Below are 22848 nucleotides of genomic sequence, written 5' to 3'. Positions count from 1 at the left end.
TATAATTGGGAACCAGCTTTGTTTTCCCGAGATAACAAGAAAAATAAGTCGAGATCTCAAGAAAACAACCAGAAATAACGCGTTATCATTGGAAAATTGAGTAAATAAAATGTATTGATGCATGTCTGCTAAGGGCTTCCGTAGACGTGAGTACATTACTCACTCAAGATAAGTTTACTTGAGAGAATAATGAGATAGAGGACAAAATTTTGGAGTTTTGAGAGATTTGAGTTACATGCAAACGAAAGTAGGAGGAGAATTTGTAATTTCTTTGTAATTTGTGATATGCAAAACAATGACTAATAAATCATAAACAACTGTGAGCAGAAGCGTTGAGAACATAGACTTTATTCATTTCATATAAAAATGACACAAAAACAGTTCAAAAGAAGTTGAACAGTTGCTTCAGGTAATCTTCACAGGGACGAGAGCCAGCCTGCATCATGAATAGGATGTCACTGATGGACACACAGAGGGGGCGTCCAACCTTCACAATCAGTCTACATCTACCGCACATAAGACAAAGCTGTACAGTAAACCACCAGCAGAGGCCAGGGTAAGCCTTGGACAATCTACTTCACTCTCCTCCTTCCCCTCTTCCTACATCCTCGACTCCTCCTCACGTTCTTCCTTTCCCCCCCCTTTTTTTCAATCCTCCTTCTGACCCCTCATGTCCCTCAGCCCTCCTTCTCTGATTGGTTCCAGACGTGCCACTGAGCTCTTCTTGCCGACTCAACATTCCACAGCTGGAGACTGCACACACACACACACACACACACACACACACACACACACACACACAATCACACACACTCCCTCTCCTCCTACCTTCCCCCTCTTTCTTCGTCTAACTCATGTAGCAAAAAAAAAGCTGGATTTTTTTCACAGCAGCTCAGTGAAACCCCAAAAGCCTCAGACTGACATGGCTCCAAAGCATTCCTCCGTGCAGGAAGACAGAAATGCGTTTAGAGGCGAAAGCTGAGGGGAAAAGGAAAATGTTTGAGGAGACAAATGAAAACGGACTAAAAAATGTGTTCAAATCTGAAGAATGAGGTTTTTCTCTTTTAAAACAGTCTTTGGCTCTTCTATATACAACGCTGTCATTCACATGAGGGATGTTTTCCTTTGTGGGGCAATGAGAGGTTCAAGTGTTTTGGCAATTATCCCATCAAGTTGGGAAAGTTTCTAAATGTCTTTTAAAGTCGTATTTAGCGATAAAACATTCAGAGAAGTGAACTGTGGTCCGTAAAAATGATGAATCAGACAAATATCGTACTGCAAAGCCTTTTTCAAGGTGCACGCAAAGAGAAACATTGTCCTAAAAAGTTGCTGAATCAGCCCAGATGGTGGCGTTTACAGCCAACACAAACAAAAGTTTGGAATCACACAGAAGTAACTGTACCTTAAGTATAATGACTAAAAGAAAGTGAATGACTAATATTGACTAAGCTGTAAATAATAGTTGAAAGTGCATACGGAAGCTGAAAGTACCAAACAAACAGTCTATTAGAAGACCAGTACTAAAAGGACTTAGTATTGTGCACAGTTGTAGCGTACTGCCTCAGCCGGTTTGAGGTCACCAGTAATAATGGTCCCTGTTACCTTCCACACATTCATATTTGGACTTCCTCCTCCTCTGCTCATCTGACAGCTGGTGCTGACGTGTCAGAGGAGAGAGGAGGAGCGACGCAGGATCACAAAAACCACACATGCATCATCGGTAACAGTTCTCTGCAGCTGCACGGACGATGGCAAATCATCGAGAAAAGAATGAAACAACCAAAAAAACAAGTCATGGTCAGGTAAATACTGTCATGGCAAAAATAAAAGATTAAAAAATGAATTTGGTCCTGAAGGAGACTGTGATTGTGTATGTTGAGGACAGAGACGCATAGGTAAGAGTCGATCTGTGGCTGTAAGTTTGACTCATTAAAGATTTTAAAAACAAAATATACAACGAGCAAAATATCACTTTGGCACCGAGGAACATAATGAGGAGTCATTTCATTAATCCGATTCTATATTCAACTTTTCCAGCTGCAATAAACTAAACTCTCAGCAGATTTACGGCCTTCATGAACATATTTGGGAGAGGATGTGCACATGGAGGGATCTGATACGTCTGGAGAGGAATTGCAAGAATTGTCAAGTCTTTAAGGAATGAGAGGGAGGGGAGTCAATTTAAAAACTACACATCTGCTGCGCTCTACACAGCTCTTCAGCACTTTAAAAATATTTTTTTGGTTTCGAAAGAGACAAAAACATAAATGCCACAAAGTGTATCAGAGTCAGCGCTCTGAAATCAGCCTCTCCTGTGGTCCAGTCCGGGTTTGGTCGCTCCTCTGCTACTCTGGCTGCTCGTTCAGCTCCATGTCCGACACCAGGATGTTCTTCTCCGTCTGCTCAGTCAGGCTGGAGTTGGTCCGGCTGTAGCGGGCCCCTTCGTAGGACCCCCGGGACCCGATAGCTCGCCGACGGTACAGGTAGATCACACCGACAATGAGCACCACCAGCACCAGGCCCGTCACCATGACAACAATGAGAGTGGGCAGGTGGTCTGCATCCACTAGGTAGAGAAAGAAGATGTCAGGGGTAGTTTAAATAATTTCAGATGTTACAAAACAGATGTCACACACTGTATCAGACTTACATGCTTCAGCTGAGTTTTCAGCACCTAAAAACAGAAGAGGGGACAGTTAGAGTTAAATGTAAAGTTACATTTAAAGTACTTCCTCTCTGAAGTGGTCTGCTGTGTGCTTACTGCGAGGCTGTTTGCAGATGACTCCGTGCGTGCGATTCCTGCAGGAGCCTGGCTTCCACAGGCCGTTGTTGCTCTGGATCCAGAAGCAGGAGTTTGGAGACAAAACAGAAGAGGCGAAATCGTGCGCCTCCCAGTTGGTGTAAGTCATCTCCGTGTCCTCGCTCCACACTAGACCTCTACCTGCAGCAGGAACACACACACGGACTCAGAGGAGCTTCAAACACAGCTTATTTTTTATCTTCAGGAGAGCTAATTTGTCTTTTTCTGCCTGACATTTCTGATCAGACACAGAGGTTTACAATACTGGATTCAGAGATAATAATTCACTTTAAATAAATTAACTTTCTAGAGATAATGCACGTTGCTTTATCACATTTACTTTACATGAGAGGAAAAGTCTTAATCAGGTTTCTCTACTTAATTAATTGCTTCATTATTTTTTATAAAAGAAATCATGATCAATCAGGCAGAACTTATTCAATTAGGAAAATTATCAGTAAGCAGGGTGAGATAAGGTGTCTAACAGCAGCTGACAATTTATACGCTTGGATGGATTTGGAACTGTGAAGGTTATTAAGAGTGGTGCTGTGAAAAAAAGATGAAGGTGACTCTCTGAGGCAATGTTTCCTGACCTCTCACGCTGATGCCCAGCCAAGCTCCATGTGCCTGTTCTGCATAGCTCTGGATGTGTTCCCAAACAAATCCATTTTCTGTCTCGTCCAGGATGGAGAGAAGTTCTGCTCCCACTGGAGGCGGGAGAAAAAGAGAAAGAGAAAAAAAAAGCAGAAATTGGAATTGAAATGAAGATTTAATAAAGACGCAGCCAGCTCATTAATAACACAGTTTGTCAGTTATGTTTGCAGTGGTGAGGAGCAGAGGAGCTGCCCTTAAATGGGCCATATCTTTTAAATGGATATTGGGTTTCACATTTTTGGGTATTCTGTGTTTTTCCAGAATTACATTATTAAAAAGGGTAGCCTCTGAAATGGGCCGTCCAGAACAGCTGCAGGTGTCTACGTAGAACCTAGAATTACCTAGAATCGTCCAATTCACCATCATTCACCTCAGGCTGCCTTCTTGCACCAGCTTGTAGTTAAGTCGTTGTCAAGATTTCAGCTTACCATTCCGATACCTCCTGGCGATTCTGGCTCGTACATATAAGGCCGAAAAAACCTAGAGCAGCCATGTTTTCTCCAACTTTGAAGTGAGTGCAGTGTAGCTGTTCCCCACTGTGGGGACTGCACACGGGGGGTAGGGGCTAAGCGGTCACTTCAAATACTTTCAGCCAATCGTGGCTAAGGTCTAACCTTTCAATGGCAAAACGGCTTGTTAGTTTCAGGAGGAAGGAGAGGCTCCGAAAAATAATTAAATTAAAATACACCATTTTTAAAATGAAACAAACTTTAACAATGTTCTTCAAAAACACATCAGAATAATAGAAAATTGACTGCACTTCTGAAACTCTTTCCTACCTTTTTGACAGGACTTGCGTGCATCCTGCTGCAGTTTAAGATTTTGTAGGTTGAAGGCATAACAGTGGTTTCTGAAAGGCACCCACGCCCACTCTCCCAGAGAGTGAGGACATTGGCCGGGGTAGGTCCACTGGTGAACCACAGGGTCATCTGACAGGGACAAAAAAACACAGATTAATACAGTAAGGGAATTCTGACATGTATCAGGAAGATTAGGTGATTTAAGTTTTAATAAAACATTACAAACACAAACCACTTATTTGACAGATTGCAGCATCCAGTTTGCCATCACAGGGAGTCTTAGTCCACTGCCCAGTAGTGGTCATGTGACCACATCCAGCCATGTGATTTGGCTCCCCATCTTTCCAGTTTGAGTATGACACTTCTTCATCACCCAGCCAGGTGAAGCTCCGTCCCTGAGAACATAAAGTTTCCCTCAGCGTGGAAAGACTTTTGTACTTTTGTGGATCTTATAATGAATTTAAATAAGATGAACTGTAAGTGGAAGTAGGCTCACTCCATAGTTGTAGAGAGCGATCCACGCAGGCCGCCGCAGGCTGTTGATCAGCAGTGTGAGGTAAGCCTGCTGGAGAGGATCCCTCACTGTGGCCAGGGTCCCATTCAGTGATTCACAGAGGTGCAGAGCGCCTGTCCAGTCCAGACGCTTCTCCACAACTCTGTAGGTCACTCCGCCCAGCTCGACAGGCTTTGACAGAGAGGCAGGGATGAGAGCCGGCGCTGGAGGGAGACCTGAGTCTGAAGAAAGTAACAGAGGATGCTTAAGTCAACACATTTCTTTTTAATGTGCAAATGTTCTGTTAGAGCAGGCACTGTTGTGGTTATTATTCACTATCACACCTTGTTGCCTTTGACAGATGAAGCCATTACTTTCCATCTCACAGGCTCGGGAAGCCCACATGCCAGTGTTCTTCTGTGGATTCCCGTGAATCATCACCACACAGTTTCCCTGAGAGGAGACAGTAAAACCTTAAGAACAGGAACAAACAGGATAAAAACATGACCTGTGGTGATGATAGGTGAGTGCTGTGTGTACCCGGGTCTTGTTGTGGTGTGGTCCACTGTTGTCGAGTGGCTCTCCGGGAGCCCAGTCGGTGTAGCTGAGCAGGCCTGGCTGGGCCCACTGGAAATGACCTTTGGAGTCTGAGGTCAGGCCCACCCAAAGGTCAGAGGTGGTATTGAAGAGCAGGGTGGTGACAAAGGCTGCAAAGAAGAATGTGTCATATGAAAGGGAATCTTATGAGACTCTTATAAACAATGATAAACATGACAATGGGTAACTACAAGCAAAGATATCAATTCCTTCAAAATAAAAGCACAAGCTTACCATAATGAACTGCAACACACGGCATCAATTTAATGATGCTCTCACTGACAGATTATCCACATTTACCTTGCAAAAATAATTATCCCTAAATAAGAATTTAAATCTACATTTGGTGAGAGGTAAGTTCGTTTTAATTCGGTCCACCTCCTCCCTGCTCTCTGGCGGCTGCATTCTGCTGTAATTACCTTCCTCCAAATGATTGGACACCACTGCCAGCACTCCTCCCTGCATTTCACATTTCAGCTTGGCTGCAGACCATGTGACCCGGTTAGACTGATCAAACACTCTGTAACACTGCGGAAACGCCAGATGTCATTGCACACATAATGATGCATTCTGCACATTGTCCATCCAACTTAATATAATACTGAATTATACTGGTGTGTTACCTTATGCTGAAAGGAAGACCATCCGTCTGGACAGCCTGACGGTGGGTGTGGGGATGATGGAGTTGGTGGAATGGTGCCCGTGACATTTACTCTCTTACAGATGTACGGCAGGTCAGAGTGGCACTTCTGATCGGACCAATCGGCTGTTTGGAAGTGCAAAATAAAGGTCATTGAAAAGCACGGCATTTAATTTAATCTCGCGAGGTCTTACTCTCACCTTTGCTGACGGACAAGCGCACACATTTGCGATCACGGCTGAGTGCGTGTGGCCTCCCGAGGGCCCAGGACACATAGTTGAGCACAGAGTGGTCGGACCAGCGGAAGCGGCCATCATTTTCGTAGGTGTGAAGCCCCAGCCACCAGTTGTCACCCTCCACCTTCACCATCTGAGGGCGAGAGAGAAACATTGAAAGGCATGTAGAGGCCTCAGACACAGACACGCGGAGGTTGGGTTGCCATGCAGAATAAGGCAGTGTAATTACACAGGTTTGTACTTGTTAGGTATTTCTGAGAGTTTTTTGGATTTAATCAGCCCATGAAAACAATGATGAACTGTTTGATAAAGTGTGCAGTGCCTTGCGTAAAGTGTTGGCCAGGAAAGCTTCCTCCTCAGCTGAGTGGACGGAGGCCAGTGAGGAGTCAAACCAGGAGCAAATCCTCTGGGCCTGGTCCCAAGTGGTGCGGTGGTCAAAAAATTTATATTCAGCCTCCTGGAAGCCAACCCACTCTGGTGAACTAGTGCCTGACAGACGAGGGATGAGAGAAGAAGAGACAGTCATGAGAGAGAACAGGAAGGTTTTAAAATAAGCCCTTAGGAAATCACTTAAGTATGCAGAGAGGAGTTCAAAGCTAAGAAAGGAAGGCGGACTGACCTTCAGAGACTTCTGGTTCCTTCTCAACACTACCTAAAAACACACAGGAGAGAGGAGAGTGGTGAGAAAAAGCAATGAATAAAAAAGTCTGGATTGATTCAAATGATGTTGAAGGTGTTGAAATGTTCAACAAGATGAAAAGTGAATAGAAAATGTTCAACAAGAATACAAACTGTCCCGTGCTCTTGTACCTCTGGGGATCTTGCAGATCCAGTCTAACTCAGAGTCACAGTGCATAGCCAGCCAGGTCGTTGTGCCCAGATCTGTTGCAGCACACTGCCGGATGTTGTAGTAGTAGCGGCCAAAGTTCTGGTATGTGAACTGAGAGACAAAGAATAAACAGATTGTATTTGAAGCGATGTTTTTGCACAGCATCTGTTATATATTTTCATTACTCACAGCCAGTCCATCACTCCACGTCCAGCTGCCGTTGTCCATGGGGTTTCTACGGTTCAGCCCGATCCAGAACCAGTGCTGCTCATGCTCCTCGGACTCCCTGTGGCCCACATCATCATCATCATCATAAACAGTATCGTCATATTAAACATGCCACCTGGTCTGAAATGCACACCCACCCAAACTCCTCATGGAGGACCTGCACGACAAAGTGCTCCTCCTCAGGGCTGCTGACGCTCAGAAGGTCGGCTCCGTGTTTCCGGCAGTGCAGGTGGGCCTGCAGCCAGCTCAGCTTCTGCTCCATGTGGGACGAGTGAAACACCTGCACACAGGAGAGAAAGGTGTAAATACAGTCTAATTTAAAATGCAGTTTTGGTGTAAAGTAAGTAGCTTTTTTTACATGACCATTCTTAATTTTACTGGTAAGATTCCCCCCTGCAGCTTGGTATCAAAATGAAAGCTGTTATTTAATACTGATATTTTGTTGCTGTTATAAAACGTCACCAATTTAAATTATAATTTGTCAATTTTCCACTATGTTTCGTTTGAAGTTTGTGCTTTGCTGTTCAGTTTCTAACAACATTAATGGCTGATGCTGTTTGAACATATGGCTTTTCTGTTAGAGTTATTGTTGTTTAGTCCACAAAATAATTCAGTACTAAATAACTGTTTTTGCATTGGTAATGCATATTCAAATACTGTAACATAATAGATCTGTATCTGTAGAGTCAATGCTATACAGTGTATACATCCTTCCATTCATCCATCCATTATTTGTACCACTTGTTCTGTTCAGGGTCGTGGGGGAGTTGGAGCCTATCTCATCTGTCATTGGGCAGGTAACAGGTCGCCAGTAAATCACAGGGCTGACACATAGAGTAACCTGCCTCTCGCCCAATGACAGCTGAGATAGGCTCCAGCTCCCCCATAACACCTTTCACGACAACTTTCACGCTCACAGTCACACCTACAGGCAATTTTAGAGTCACCAATGAACCTAACGAGCATGTCTTTGGACTGTGGGAGGAAGCAGGAGTACCCAGAGAGAACCCACGCATGCAAGGGGAGAACATGCAAACTCCATATAGAAAGGCCCACTTCATCCGAACTGGGATTCAAACCAGGAACCTTCTAGCTGTGAGGCAACAGCGCTAACCACTGCACCACTGCATCGTGCAGCCCACAGTGCATACATTTAAATATAATTTTATTTAAATACAAAATGTTACAAAAATCCTGTTTCCTCTGGACAAATACACACGTAATAAATGTACTATATTTCAGTTATGATTGATCCAAATTTGTGAAATCAAAATTAAATGTAATTAAAAGAAGCTGTAAAAGCATGCAGCTATATCATTTTTACTCTGTGTAATTTAAACAGGTTTCTTAGTTACCTTGAAAACAACAGTGACCCTACTACTAGTGATCATATCCACATCTATAACATCATAATCATAAGATCAGTTTAGTTGCCTCTGCAATGAAATAAAGAAATGTAAGTGTTTCCCATTTTTAGTCCTAGGCTGAATGAATCAGTTAATGAAAACCAAAGTGTGACTTCCAGCAGAGTGGGACGGTGTGAAGCTTGGGATGAACCTTGTAACAGTAGCGCAGGTTGCTGTTGCTCTTCCAGCCGGTGGGACAGGAGCCGCTGAGGCTCGGGGTGGGCTGAGGGGCGGGGGGCTCGGGGCTCAGAGCCGTGTCCTGGTTCTGACGACAGATGAATTTCGCCTTCGATGACGCACACTCCCTCACCTCCCACAGACCTGTTGCGAAGCCCGTCGCCATGGAAACACAGCCACCATCGACGTTGACTGTAGAGATACAGGGAGAAATGTAGGTGAGTGGGGAGAAAGAAAATAGAGCCAACCTGATGAAACGTGAAGAAATAATGGAAAGATGTGGAAACAAAGTGTTTGATCCTACATTCAACTTTTCTCAAAACAAGGGCAACACTTCCTGTAAATGCTGTCTTCTAGGACTGTCTGACTGTGGCTGTTAATTGCCTTCAATAGGCAATTTATCAGCTGTTATAAGATGCTTTGTAGCTCACTCAGAATCTGGATGTGCTGTATTTCTGAATCTGTAATTTAAAATACAAAGAAAACATCTGGGAACAATCTAGTTTCTTCTTTGTTCATTAAATCTAAAGTTGGCTCTGAGTCAGAACGGACCTCATGTTTTTCCAGCTGAAAATCCAGCTATGGATTAGATGGAGTTTGATGACCCCCTCCCCCAATAAAAAACACCAAATCGGGTATAAAACAGTAGAGCTGAAACTATATGTTAAATAACAAGTAAATAAAAGGATATATATATATGAGCTACCTGGTTCATCTCGGTTCCAGTTGGTGTAGGAAACTTCGTCCCCGCTGAGCCAGTGGAACGAGCCGGGGCTGCCCTGGTCGAGGAGGCCGATCCAGAAGAAATCCCCAGAGCGACCGAACACCAGGCTGTTGGCGAAGGCCTGCTCAAACCTGCACAGATTTAAAGGGGCTGTTAGAAAGGCAGCACTAACAGGGAGTCTGGGTGTGTCAGGGTGTGTGTGTGCACCTGTTGGTAATGGTAACAAGGGTGGCTCCCTGGTCCTCACAGGATTTCCTGGCCTCTTCAAAGGTATGAAGGTCTTCTCCCACCCAGTAACACGCTGGGCTGTGCCACTTCCAGCCCTGAGAGGAGAGAAGGTGGATGTAGAGAATAAAATATAAATAATATACAGCATTTAATTCTTTAAGTTTGCTGATATGGATCTAAAATGTGGATCTAGTTATGTCAAAATAAATATGGAAACAGATATTCCTGATGATGTGCAGATGGTTCCTTAATTTTAGCAAAGTTGTCGTTTTGTAGGATAGTGAACAAGACCCCAAACAAATAGGAGGTAGAAAATAATTATAGTGCCTCTAAGAAAATAATTAAAATCCTATTTCTTAAGTCAAGTGAGTCCACTTCTACCAGTGAGCTGTGTCCTTAACGCAGAATAAAAAGAACAAGTCTAGGCATGCAGAAGTAACTTTTCCCTGGCCTCAATCCCTCCTGCCAGCTCACAACTGCACTTGTGGACGTGTACTGACGCAGAGCGCAGCCAGCACGCAGGAGGTCAGAGGAGTTGAGATTTAGAACGAGAATGATTGCGAGAGACAGTTCGTATACAGCTTTGTGTGAATAAACCCGACCACGGGCTTTTTTTTTGTGCACAACCACGTTTGGCATGTAGACACAAACCTCAGAGATTATAGCTGCTGGAGACGCTTGATGTGTTGAAAAACACGTCTTCTAAACACTCTTTGCTGTCTTACCTTTCCCCAATCTTACAGGCAGATGACTTAAAGCATGTAAAGCGTGACAGTATTGAGATGTATTCAGGTTGAATCATTTTGTGTGCAGTAAAATACTTTGCCTGAATTCACCCATAAGTCATCTATTCACATAAGAACTATCTTTAAAATTCATGATTCTGTTGTCGTGCCTCCAAAATAATCACATTTTCATTTCTCGTAAGGGCCGCCTGGTGATTGAGGGGCACAAAGCAGCTGCTTACCCCAGGACGCGTCTGACTTAAGACACCAGTGTTGTCTTTTCTCTCTCTTTACTCAAACATAAACTCACCGTCTTTGGAAACATAGAGCTGTTATGCTAGTGTAACAAAGGAGTATATGTTTCAGAGTAATGATCCCAGCCCTCGATGAGTAGTCTGGTTTGGAGTTCTTGTGGTGTTATGTTTCTAAAGAAGTCAGCAGGCTCCCTCTCATTGTTGTTGCACATGTTGCACACAGTGAGCTCATCTACTTGCGATGAACCGCAGTGCGTGCCATGCCAAATGACCCCCGCCATATTACCACCCATGATGCCTTGCTCCCCAGGGAAAGGGGTAAGGTTTCATTACACCAAAAACAAATGGTGCGTCCATTGAGAGATCTTTGTTGAATGTAACAGCTGAGAAACAGCACGACTCTCAACCTCATGATTCTGTGTTTAGCAACAATGTTAAAATGCTAAGGGGAAGGAAGAAAACACACACACTTTGATGTCTTTTCTCACTTTGATCCCAAATTAACAAAATAAAAGCACCAAGCTATCCACTCGCAGAACGGGTCAGGTAGAGACAAGTCAGGTATGAGAGGCTTGAAGTCTCATCTGGAGAGAATTATGGACTGTGAAATCACACACAGATGTAGATGGATCCTCCAGATGGGACTTCATTCAGCATGTGGGCACAAGTAGTGTGCCTGCTCTGTTTTATCTACTGTATATGCTTGTTGCAAAAAACAAACAACATGTCCTATTTTGAATGCCTCAAAAAAAATCATCTATTTACTCTCATGTTTTGTATTTTAGGCCATGGAAAACTACAGTAAGCATTGAGCCAACAGAGAGAGAGAGAGCGTGTGTGTGTGTGTGTGTGTGTGTCCAGGGTTCAATGTGGTAACCTCTCTAGTCTTAAGGGAGTGATTTAGATTACATTAACAGACCGAAGGCTGGGTAGTGGACCAGTGGAGGGCAGAGAGTTGAGGGGAGCTTTGGGAGGAAGGGTTAAAGGTGAAGAGATAGCTGAAATATTTAGAATAATAATTGTGCTCCCAGCGACACCGCAGACGGCCAGCAACTGGAATACAGTAACAGCAGGACGTCTGAATAAAGTCTTTATGGAGTAAAAGTGGGAGATTCTTAGGAAGACGGATAACTAAAACTGTATATAGATGTAAGAAATCGAAAGCATAAACAGTAAGGGGGGTAATTAAGTAGTACAGTCATACTTTTTTGCAGTCTTGATGCTGCGGCTTCCCGTCACTCTTTGTTCCCAGTTTCTTACAGATGGATGGCAGAGTCAGATTACAGGGGCTGTCATCCCAGCGGCCATCCTGCACATGTAAGCAGCACACAAACAGAGAGAAAGAACACAGCTGGTAAATATATACAAGAGGAGGAGATTTGCAGCAGTGAGAGTCCATCACTGAGGTGATTTAGCCCCCAAACATTTGGGGTCAGTGTGAGGCTGCACTCACAGCTCCCCAGACGGAGACACAATCCTCCTGGGTGTTGCGGAAGTTGTTGGGTTCAAATGGGTGCCAGTAGGTGAAGATGACGGGCGTGTGATCGGTCCATTGGAAGTCCATTTGCATGTCGGTGTCGTGGAGCCCGATCCAGAGCTGGTCGACTTCTAATTAAGCGCAGAGAGACAGTCAGGTTAGGGAGACACAGGACTAGAGTTAAAATATGATTCCAGCTATGAGCTTAATATGAATCTGTCCAACTTTTCCATGAGTTTAATAACTACATTGGAGCAATTCCATGACCTAAAAACTTTTTTTTTTCATCCTTTCATGTGCTGTTTTTCAGCTCAGGGAAAGGGACGCATTGCCTAGTTTCCACTACGTTGGAGCTGGAGATGTGGAGGCTTACAATGAAGCACAACAGCTGGAAAATACCATCGAATAGAGTTCATAGTTTAGCTCTATTATTTATATTTTTGCCAGAGTGCACTCTGCAGAGAGCACAGCTGAAACATCAGTGCATTTTGCTCCCCGGTGCTTAAAATAGTAACAGGCGAGTAGAATTTAAACAGTGTTGGGATAGATTTAAGCGTGTGAACTCTTTGTGAACCCTCCTTACACACACTCTTGTTCTTTGACAACCTTAGAGAAAATATCAAAACTGCTGATTCACCCTGTCAAGACTACAGTATATCAATTCTTTTATTATATATTTTAGCAGTTATTGATACCCAGTGGTACTGACAGAAACCTCCATTAGCATGCAGCTCAGAGGAAAAGTACAGTATAATAAAGGAAGGACAAATGACCTCTCTTCAGGTTGTGCAGGATGAACTCCAGCTCAGGCAGGGTGTGGATGCTGACCAGGTTCGCCTCCATCTTCTGGCAGGTTTTCTGAGCTGTGTCCCAGTCCAGCTTCTCTGAAGTCAGCTTGTAGCAGCCGGCCTGGAAGGCCTGCCAGCCCACATCACAATCATACTTCTCATCATCTGCCCACGAGTCTGTGGGAGCAGCAAGATAAAAGCCATCAAAATGTGGACTTTGACATTTTGCAGGACTCTAACTGCTGTATTTCACTTTAATGGACTCATTCATTTCCATATGCACTCACCGGTAGTGAAGGGGTCCAGGGTGGCGTTGGGCCTCTTCTTACAGACGTACGGCAGAGCGACAGTACAATCGCGGTTCTGCCAACGGCCCGATGACTCAGTTCTGATCACAGCGCAGTTCTCCTCCTCGGCGTGGTTCGGCTGGTCTGCAGGATGAGAGGGAGAACATCACTGACGCCAAGGTGCCCTTGTTCATGGCTCTAAACCTGTGGTTGCACTGCGAGGCCACAGAGTGTGTATTTAAACTCAGACCAGCGTGTTGCTAAAAATAAGCGAGCGTGCTCGTTCAGCCTTCTGTGGGAAGCTTAAAAATCACAGACACTTCGAGCTCACACAAAGACAGAAAGGGATGAGTTGTTTTTACAGTCTCACCTTGCTCCCAGTTGAGATATTTGAGTGGTGATGCGTCGGCCCACTGCCAGCCTCCATGGATGTCCAGGTCATTGAGGCCGATCCACAGAGCAGCACTGTAGCCTGTCAGTAAACCTAAACACCAGGAAAACACCTGTTTTAAGACTTATAAAATATGATAGGAGCAAAAAAAACCTCGGTGTAATTTTGTAAAGGAAGACAAAATAAAAGTCTGCTTTCACTCGATGATTTTATCGGCCTACACTGTATTGCGTAGATGACAGAATTGTTATATAAGAATAGCATGAGTGTGGCCTAATATTGGTAGCAGGGTCAGGACATCCCAGAAATCAATACTTCCTGTTTAGAGAGCGAACGTACACAGCAAATATGAGTCAATTATGCTGCACGGCAAATTTTCTATTTATATCTGAGATGTTTTTATGCTCCTAAAAGGAAAACTAAGACACAGAAGCATGGTTTGAAGACATGATGACACAGCCTGCTTGTTAAGGGTAATATGGAGATATTTTGACATTTATTTAAAATATATATATATATTATAGTGTCTACTGACAATTTGACCAGGGTGCAAAAGGTGAAATTGCACACCTACGTGTCAATAAATATCAGAATATCTTAATTATTTTGTATGCAAGGATGTAAGTTATGTCATCTACTGGTCCATACATATAGCCAGTTATTTCATGAAATGGGTTCAGGCCTTTGGGTGTAAGTTCTGTCAGGAGACAGGAAGTCATCTATCAATCCATATTCCATACAAGTAGCAACAGCGTGACTTTACCGTTGATGTATGTCTGCTCGTGCAGCTTAGTGATGCTAAGCAGGTCTGCCCCCTGCTGCTGGCAGCTGATCCGAGCCTCGCTCCACGACAGCGTCGCCTGGAAGTTAAACTGGTAGCAGCTGTCTGTCAGTGGATCAGTATCCCAGAAGGTCTCACAGCCACTGCCTGACAATGAGGGAAGGACACAGGAAGGTGGTGAGACCAAGGAGGAAAGCAAGAAGGAATAACAGCAAAGTGGACAGAGATTTCAGAATGCTGTCCTCAACGCGCAAAGTTGTGACTCACTCTTGACAGGACAGAAGCCCCAGCGCTCGTCCTTGCCGTAGTCGAAGGTGGTGGCACACCAGAGGTGACCGTCCTCACGCCCGATACTAGTGCAGCTGTGGAACCACTGGCCGTCATACAGGAAGGGCAGGTAGCACGGGCGGCCGTGAGAGTTACCCTGGATTGTATAGATCTCTGTGGAGAGGAGAGACTTTAAATCCTCGCTTTCAGCAGGATTTGTGTTATCCAAAGTTGTAGCTGTGAACTGTGCTGACCTGAAATACCTTATCTGTTTTCTCAGAGACATGTGCAATTAAACACAGGCTGAAAACAAAGGATGATGTTACAGTAAAAACAGTGAAGTCACACAGAGGTCAGCAGAAGGAGGAGAAAATGAAAGAATAGGCTGGTTATTAAGAAAACTATGAATCTTTTATCATTAACTTTATGTGGAGAAAAAGCTAAGATTAAAGAAAAAAGATCTGATCTTAATATTTCTCCTCCAGAGTGGGATTTCTTTAAAAGACTACATGCTATTTTTAGGTCAGTTTAACTTATAATCTATATCAGGTTTCAGCTGTTTCACTAAATACCCTGAGGTTGACGTTTGAGTCTCGACATTCCACCAGTAAAGTTTGGTGTGAAGAAAAGGGCAGCAGAGAGAGAGGAAGAGAGGCTGGGTCTGTGGCATTACCAAAACAAGTTAGGCCCATGGAAAGTAGGGCAGACATGTTAAACGAGGGAGGAAAGATTTCTGACGCTCCCTCCCTGACGTCCCTCTCTGCTCCACCACTGGCTGGCTGCAGTGGAGCTGCTGCTCGCTGACTAATGTCAGAGGTATTCCTCTGGAGCAGTCAGTTGACTTTACAAAGAAACTTGTGAAGTTCAGCACTCCAAAGTTAAATGTCTAAGCACCCAAATCCCTTGCCACAAAAAAAGAAAGAAGCTAAAGAGAGGAAGAATAATGAAGAGAGTTAAAGGTTCTTTTATGTTAAACTTTTACCGCAGATGTGGTTTTAATTGCAGTTGAGCAGAGCCTCTTAACTGTACACTTTTATGGCTGACTTAGCCTCGCATTATAGTGTGTCAATAAAAACTGTAACATTTGATATTGTTCAATCTGACAGCACTGACAGCGGAAATGAGGCTTAGACGTGAACCACCCTGTTAGATTTAATCTGCCCTGAAAACTTGGTATAAATAGAAATCTACTGCGGGGCAAGGACATCTAAGTGTTTACTGGAGTTTACAAACACCAGCAGTGTTTTGCTTGGCTTTCTGACTGGCGAAAAGCCACCTTTCCTCAAAGATTCCCTAAAAGCAATATTGTGCTGTATGCGTTTGATCAGATGCAGCTGTGACTTTCACAACAATAAGTCTCAGGGCCACTCTGAGGCAGCGCGACCTCCTTCTACAGCTGGACCAATAAAGGCCTTTAGGGCAATTAATGGCGAATAAGCTGCAGAGAGGGTGCAATATTTGGGATCTGAGGTCGGATTTTTGGCTTTTTAACATGGATTTGGTTAGTTGTTTTAAATTTATGTGTTACTGTTGTTACATATTTTTTATTAATTATGGTATTTTAATGGCTCTTCTTCTGATTAATTAATTTGTAATCTTTATTCCATCCCTAAAATCCATGTCCCTACAGATCTGTAGGGACACAGATTTTAGGGATGGGTTAGTGTTCTGGTTTCTGTTTGTACTACGCTTGTAGTCCGAGTACTATTGACCAATCCCGTATCAGCAGGCTGCGACGTATGCAGGAAAAACAGTCCGTGTGGAGAGTGAAAGCAGGCGGAACGTAATGCGCCATAATGCAATCCTAGCTTCCATCGGCATGGTCTGATGATGATTTAGCTTCTTATTAATCTCTATAAACAGACATCTGCATGCTAACAGCTTACGATCTGTTCTAGATCTAATTCCCTTGACGCTGTGTCGCGAAAGCTCAGATTTACCGACTTCCTCGAATGCACCAGAAGTGATCGATCCGACCTCCGTTCAACAAACGAGCATTTGAAAAGTAGTTTTCTCCTCTTGAGGACAGCCCTGACAAAGCTTAATTTTTACTTTCTACAAATCTGCATCGTGATGTTGAAATCTCAGCAAAGGTAAGACCCGTTAATGAAAGTAAATCACAAGAAAAACTGTTTTTTTTTGTAAACAATCCAGCACGTGGAAAAGGATGTCTTGACTGGAAGTCGTTTATCGCTAACCGCTGGCTACACGCCTGGCATGTTTGCCGTTGTCCCCAGAGGCTACAACTTTAGCCGATGGAATCTGAGATTGATTTATTTGTAAACACATCCATGAAAAGTAAAAGTTTAACAAAAGTTTACAGACTTAGCCATGTAGGTGTAATGTGTTTGTTGTGTTGTATCTTTTGTCTAATGTACGGTCAATGTAACATTTTAGGTTGCTCGAGATAAATTGATGCTTTTTAAAGGAAATCCAAAGGTGTATTTATAAAATAAATAATGGGTAAATAATGACCATCAATCTGAAGAATCTTTGAATGACAAGTGTGCTTACCCCGATATGTTTTGGAGCACAGGTCCTCCACACCTCCACGTAGTGTCCACTTGGACTTTGAAGCAGAGGAGGATGCGGAGGTGTTCCCAAATGAGGGTATTGGAAGATAGTTATTGAGGGTTTCCAACACCAGGCCACAGTTCCAGGTCCAGCGCACTCTGGGGGGCTCGCGGTCACAGGTGTACACCCCTAGAGGAGACTTGTCCTTCCTGGAGGTGATGTTCCCTGTGGTCATGCCCAGGCACAGCGACGAGCCCAGGTTGAACAGGCGACCCCGCGTCACCCACTTCCAGCGCTGGCTGCTTTCCTCGCAGGACGTCGACGGGACGAGGGAGTGATCCCGCACCCCCAGGCACCCCTGGACGCCCTCATGGAAGAAAGCAAAGTCGTCAGAGTCCAGCGGCGCTGTGCAGAGAGAGGGGAACAAACGGCATCGGTCAATAAATCTGATGAAAACAGGATTCCATGTTAGCAGCTCATGTGGCAAGAGAACAGGTCAGGGGCTGGATCAATATCTCTATTAATGGATGCAGAGCTGTTAGAACTAGTTTGCGTTGTGGCTTCTGATGTGCCTGCGCAACACAGTTATTAAATGTTGCTGTTATAATCCAAAATTCCTGCATATACATCATATTACAGAGCGCACATGCGGAATAGTTGTGCAATAAGCTCTGTAAAGTGGCAACACATGTTTTTAATAGACGGTTAGTTGAAGAATTTCAACATGCACCAAGTTTAGAGAGTTCACACTATTCCCGGAGTTTGACCTGGAATAACCTTCTTCCCTACATTTGGTGGAGCAGCAGTCCCCCAAGCAGTGGTTTGGGGGATAAATATTTAAGGAGTATTATCACGAGAATCTGCAGGTTGAGTGGTACTTTTGGACTCAAATAACCGAATGTTTTTACAGGTCTGAATCTGATTTATCTGATGAAGCTGCAGTGATCCTCGGGGGTCAGATGGATAATCTTTTCCAGTGTGCAGCCGTCTCACTGCTGTACACTGGTGCCTTTATTAGCATTACCTCAGTATGGTTCTCTGAGGAGCTATAGCTGCATGTAAGGTGTTTCCCACAGAGCTTCTAAGTAGTCTCATGGAATTCACCTTAAACGCTTGTTGAAATTAGTTCAATAACAAAGAAAAAGAGAAGAGTTACTGTGTAAAAATGTGGAACTTAACACATTCGGAGCAGTGGCTGCATGCCAGCGGCTGTGACAGGAATTTCAGGGGAAAAACCCAACATCATTTCTCAAGAAAATGCGGTTTCCTTTCTTTCATATCTATTTATTGTTTAAAGATTTAGGTAATCTAGACGCCACTGTTGTGAGTGGTGCGTGGTTGTGAGTCTGTATGAGGGAAGGGGAAAGAAAGACAAAGAAACACGAGCGTAGGCGTGACTCTAAATTAAGGTCCTGCTAAAATTATGTAAAAAGAAACCCACATGAACGCCTTCGGTCAGAATTCAGATTCAGAGGAGAGAAAGTGAGACCCTCAGCATTCCTACTCGGCGGGCTCCTGTGAGAGGCCAGGAAGTGGGGTAGGTGGGAAAAGATCAGTGGGCATTTGAAAAAAGACACACAGCCCTCCTATGTGGCTACTTGAGTCTGCTCCGTCTGCGGCAATCCCTCGTTTCCTACCTCTCAGCTGAAACACTTCAAAACCTCCACAGACAATAGAGTCTCATCCAGAGCTCCATAAAAAAAACCCCCTGTAATCTGGAGAAGACGGCCGACACGCCCCTCTTCTTGCACTCAGGCTCTGTGGTTGAGTTTCTCAGAAGCTGTGTTCGCGCTTTGGTTGGTAGCAAACACAGAAACAGAGTCCAGAGGCCGAGCGCCTCAGCTAGAGTCTGACAGTGCTCTTTACAGTGTAATGAGATATAATCAGCTCCCTGCATCCAGCTCTCAATAACACCCAGGCTTGTTTACTGCCAGCTCATTGTTTTAGGCATAAAAAACACGACTCTGAATGGGGACAAATTCTAACTTAAACCTTCTCGGGGAGTTATAAACTTACACTGCTCCAAATAATACAAAAAAATCTGTTGTTTTTGGGACAAGACACTTCTTTCCATGGGGCTGTTTTTCTAGTCATGCTTATTAAAGCAAAACGATCCAGCATCGAATCAAATGTTAAAAAGACATTGCACAGAGATGTTTCTTTGGTAGGTCACTGTCTGCTGTATCAATTGAGGCTATTATTGAAAGGAAAAAATCATCTAAAGTTTATAATTTTCTTAACGTATTGACTCATCCTTTTGAGTATGAAGTAAAAAGTAATTAATGGTCATTATCATAATTACTAAAAGCTCAAATTTATTAATTTAAATGGCTTATTAAGTTTCCTATATAGGACACAAAGAAAACCAGCAAATATTCACAATTGTGAAGATAAAACAGGTGACCGGATTGACTTAAATGATGGTCAATTGTCAATATAGTTTGATTGATTTGAAGTCAACAAACTAATCATCACCACATTGATTGAGTTTACAGCCAGAGAAAAGCAATATAACAAGCATTGTAATGCATCCTGGTACATGTAGTCACAACAAGCTCAGCTATCAGGAGGCATCGGCTGTCTCGGTCATTGAAGCACGCACAGAGGAATTTATTGCTTCAATTCAATCAATCAATCAAATTTTATTTGTATAGCGCCAAATCATAACAAATAGTTATCTCAAGACTCTTTACAGAAAGAGCAGGTCTAGACCGTACTCTTTATCTTTATTATTTAGAGACAGACCCAACATGAATCACCATGAGCAGCACTTAGCAACATTTGGCACAGTGGCAAGAAAAACTTCCTTTTAACAGGCAGGAACCTCGAGCAGAACCAGGCTCAAGTTGAACATCATCACGTCATCTGCCTCGACTGGTTGGGCCGATGCAAGCTTATCTATCAGGAGAACTCCGCTTTCTCATCCAATGTAGCACTGTCAGCAGAGAGGAATTTCTTGCTTCAATTGACTACATTCACCATCAACACTGATTGGACATCCACGTAAAATGTGTGAAAACATTTACGCCCTCATGATAGTTCATATAAACCCTCCATGACAGACATGTCCTCAGTTCTGTGTTGTAATTCATCTTACTCTACAATTACAGAGTGATGTCTGCCACGACAGCCCATAAAATCTTCACACACTATAATCTCAGCTCAGGATTTAGCTACACCTCTCACTGCAACGAAATCCTTAAGGATACTTGAATGGCTTTACTGACACAAAACTGAGTAGTTAACGGAGCGAGGCAGACATGCCCATGAATCAGTCTGATGCCATTTTGTCATTTACACAATGGGCATTAAAGCCATTTTTAAAAATAGACCACAGACTCAGCTCTAACAGTGCCTGTGGGCAGATTTTCACACCAGAGCCGGCCCGATAGAAATAAGCATTACACTGTGGGCTGCATGCACTTCAGTATGTGATATATAAGCTCAGTATAAACATGGTGGCAATATGAGACTTTTAAGGCAAAGCCTTTTGAACCAGCAGGCAACCTGAAGCTGAAGTCCCAGACAGCAAGAAGCAAATTCAAAAAGAAATTTTAATTCCAGTCTGGAGGGCGACACAACTGGATGTTTGATGTGAGAAAACTCGCGGGCAATCAGAGAGAGTGCAGAATTCCAGATTAACTTTAAGCCATTGAGCCCTGTGAAAGCTAAGCCACAACAGCTCTCCTGCTGTGATCTCATCCTCTTCTTTGCCCTGTCACCCCCTTTTTTCTACACTGAAGACAGTTTCCAGCTGAAGAGAGAGGCTGAAACCCACGGCCAAGAACAACCAGCAAAACCCGCCAAGAGGGGCCGATATTCCCAGAACCTCCACCTCCTCAGTACGGTCATCTGTTGGAGCATGTTTGAGGACAATACTCAAACGCTTGTGATGATCTGAAAGGAGTTCGTGCAGATTTTACCAGTTAACAAACTTGTTGATATCACACTGGATTGTGACTCATTGCTAAAGCCAGATAATCAAAACTAAGTGGGCCTCTTTTTTCCATTCCTTTTTATTTTCCAAACTTTTATCTTCTCTAAAGATCTAGAGTGAGGTTAGAGCTAAACCACCCCTGTAAACTCTCTGTATTTTGACAGATGTCTGGGATTACAAAAACAAGACTTTAACTGGTCAGTGTGATACAAAGGCGACAGGACAAATAGGCAGGACATTCCAGCACGCTGTGTTTGTTTCTTTGGTGTTTTATGGTGGTCTGGCCTCTGGACCAACCAAAACTGTGGATAGGTTTTACCTCATCTGAGGAGCATGGGAGAACAGAGAGGGGGGCTATTACACGAGGGGAGCATGTTTGCATTTTGCAGCCACACTCAGAAACAGAAATCAGATTTAGAAACCAAAGAAGAGCACACTTGAAACTTTCCATCAGTCCCACAGTTCTGCACGGTGTAATGGGGATACAGGTTTATCAGGGACAAAATATAGTTATTTCCTATATATAATTTATAAAACAAATGCACAATGCTTATTTCCCCCTCAGACCCCTCTGCAGATTATCCATTTGGTCCAAAAGTGATTGAAAGGCAGTCTTTACTTTGGCAGCAGGGGAATTTGATGGCAGATGGGTGCGAGTCAATTTAATATTAAGAAACTAAGCCAGAGAGTCTATAGTGTGTGTATTTAGCTGTGTACTCTGAGGGATAATAGAGCAAAGAGTGGGACTGTAAAGCCACATAATCTTACTATGTTAGCTTCAATATCAAACCACTTTATGTTGTGTTGGCCAGAGATGACAGCCAAGCTTACCAAGAGTTTTAAGGTATCATGGCATCCCATAACATGTAATGGCCTGGTAGCTGTTCAGCACAGAACTGAATGTGTTAATTGCAGCCTGTAACAGGATGTAAAGGTCACATCTGCCCGCAGGGTGCCAAATGAAGCGTCACTCTGCGTCGGGTTTACAATCTAGCCCAACAAAACCCATCCGGTCCAAATATAGAGCAAAAAAAAACAACAACATGCACAGCTTTGCAGCTTTGATTTAACTTAATACGTTTACAGAAATGACAAAAAGAGAAACTAAGCCAGCAGCCCCGTCCCTCCTCCCCCCTTTTTCTCCACATCTGGTTCCACTCACTCCTCGGACTTTTGGTTCGTGGGATACCGAGCCTCCGAATCCAGAAAACTCTGAAAATCTCCTCCTGTAGCTGCTTTCTACTGCTTTTTCTGACTGGAAGTCGTTACCAAAACATGCGCATGCACAGCACGTTTAATGTCTGCCCGGTATTTTTACTTTAACTTGAATTATATGAAGTTGATGTTTTTCTCACCCGTAACGCTGCTCTTCAGTTCCAGACTAAAGACGAATAAATATAAAGTGCATTTGTAAAATATAAGTTGCCGATTTGTCCATGTTCTTTTTAATTCCTTGTTTCGATGACGGCCGTTGCCTTGCATGCTCACAACTACAACACAAGCTCACACACACGTTGCACAAAAAAAAAAACCAAAGGAGAGAAAAAAAAGTGAAGCCGGAGCAGCAACTGCCCCAGTGGTTTACTTTGAGGACGGATGATGCAGATTTGGGGAG

At 43.6% G+C, this 22848-nt stretch overlaps 1 protein-coding gene across 1 annotated transcript; it reads right to left on the bottom strand.

Moving 5' to 3' along the window:
* Positions 1-332: 332 nt before the first annotated feature.
* Positions 333-22848, bottom strand: mrc2 (mannose receptor, C-type 2). Its single transcript, XM_069675995.1, has 29 exons — positions 22589-22848; positions 17297-17701; positions 14783-14956; positions 14498-14662; positions 13714-13827; positions 13344-13487; positions 13042-13233; positions 12245-12399; positions 11996-12100; positions 9792-9907; positions 9567-9715; positions 8835-9052; positions 7415-7557; positions 7239-7335; positions 7031-7160; positions 6840-6872; positions 6543-6709; positions 6185-6353; positions 5968-6110; positions 5764-5872; positions 5288-5454; positions 5092-5200; positions 4751-4989; positions 4487-4649; positions 4234-4383; positions 3394-3507; positions 2762-2941; positions 2651-2674; positions 333-2566 (listed from the first exon to the last, which is right to left on the bottom strand). The coding sequence occupies exons 1-29, from the start codon at positions 22713-22715 to the stop codon at positions 2346-2348; spliced, it is 4422 nt and encodes a 1473-aa protein (XP_069532096.1). The 5' UTR covers positions 22716-22848; the 3' UTR covers positions 333-2345.

The sequence above is a fragment of the Semicossyphus pulcher genome, unplaced genomic scaffold (assembly GCF_022749685.1).
Source record: "Semicossyphus pulcher isolate SPU_LCO1_2020_fin unplaced genomic scaffold, fSemPul1.0.p SCAF_25, whole genome shotgun sequence".
Lineage (NCBI taxonomy): Eukaryota > Metazoa > Chordata > Actinopteri > Labriformes > Labridae > Semicossyphus > Semicossyphus pulcher.
The sequence above is the reverse complement of the archived record's forward strand: the minus strand, read 5'-3'. Positions and strand labels throughout refer to the sequence as shown.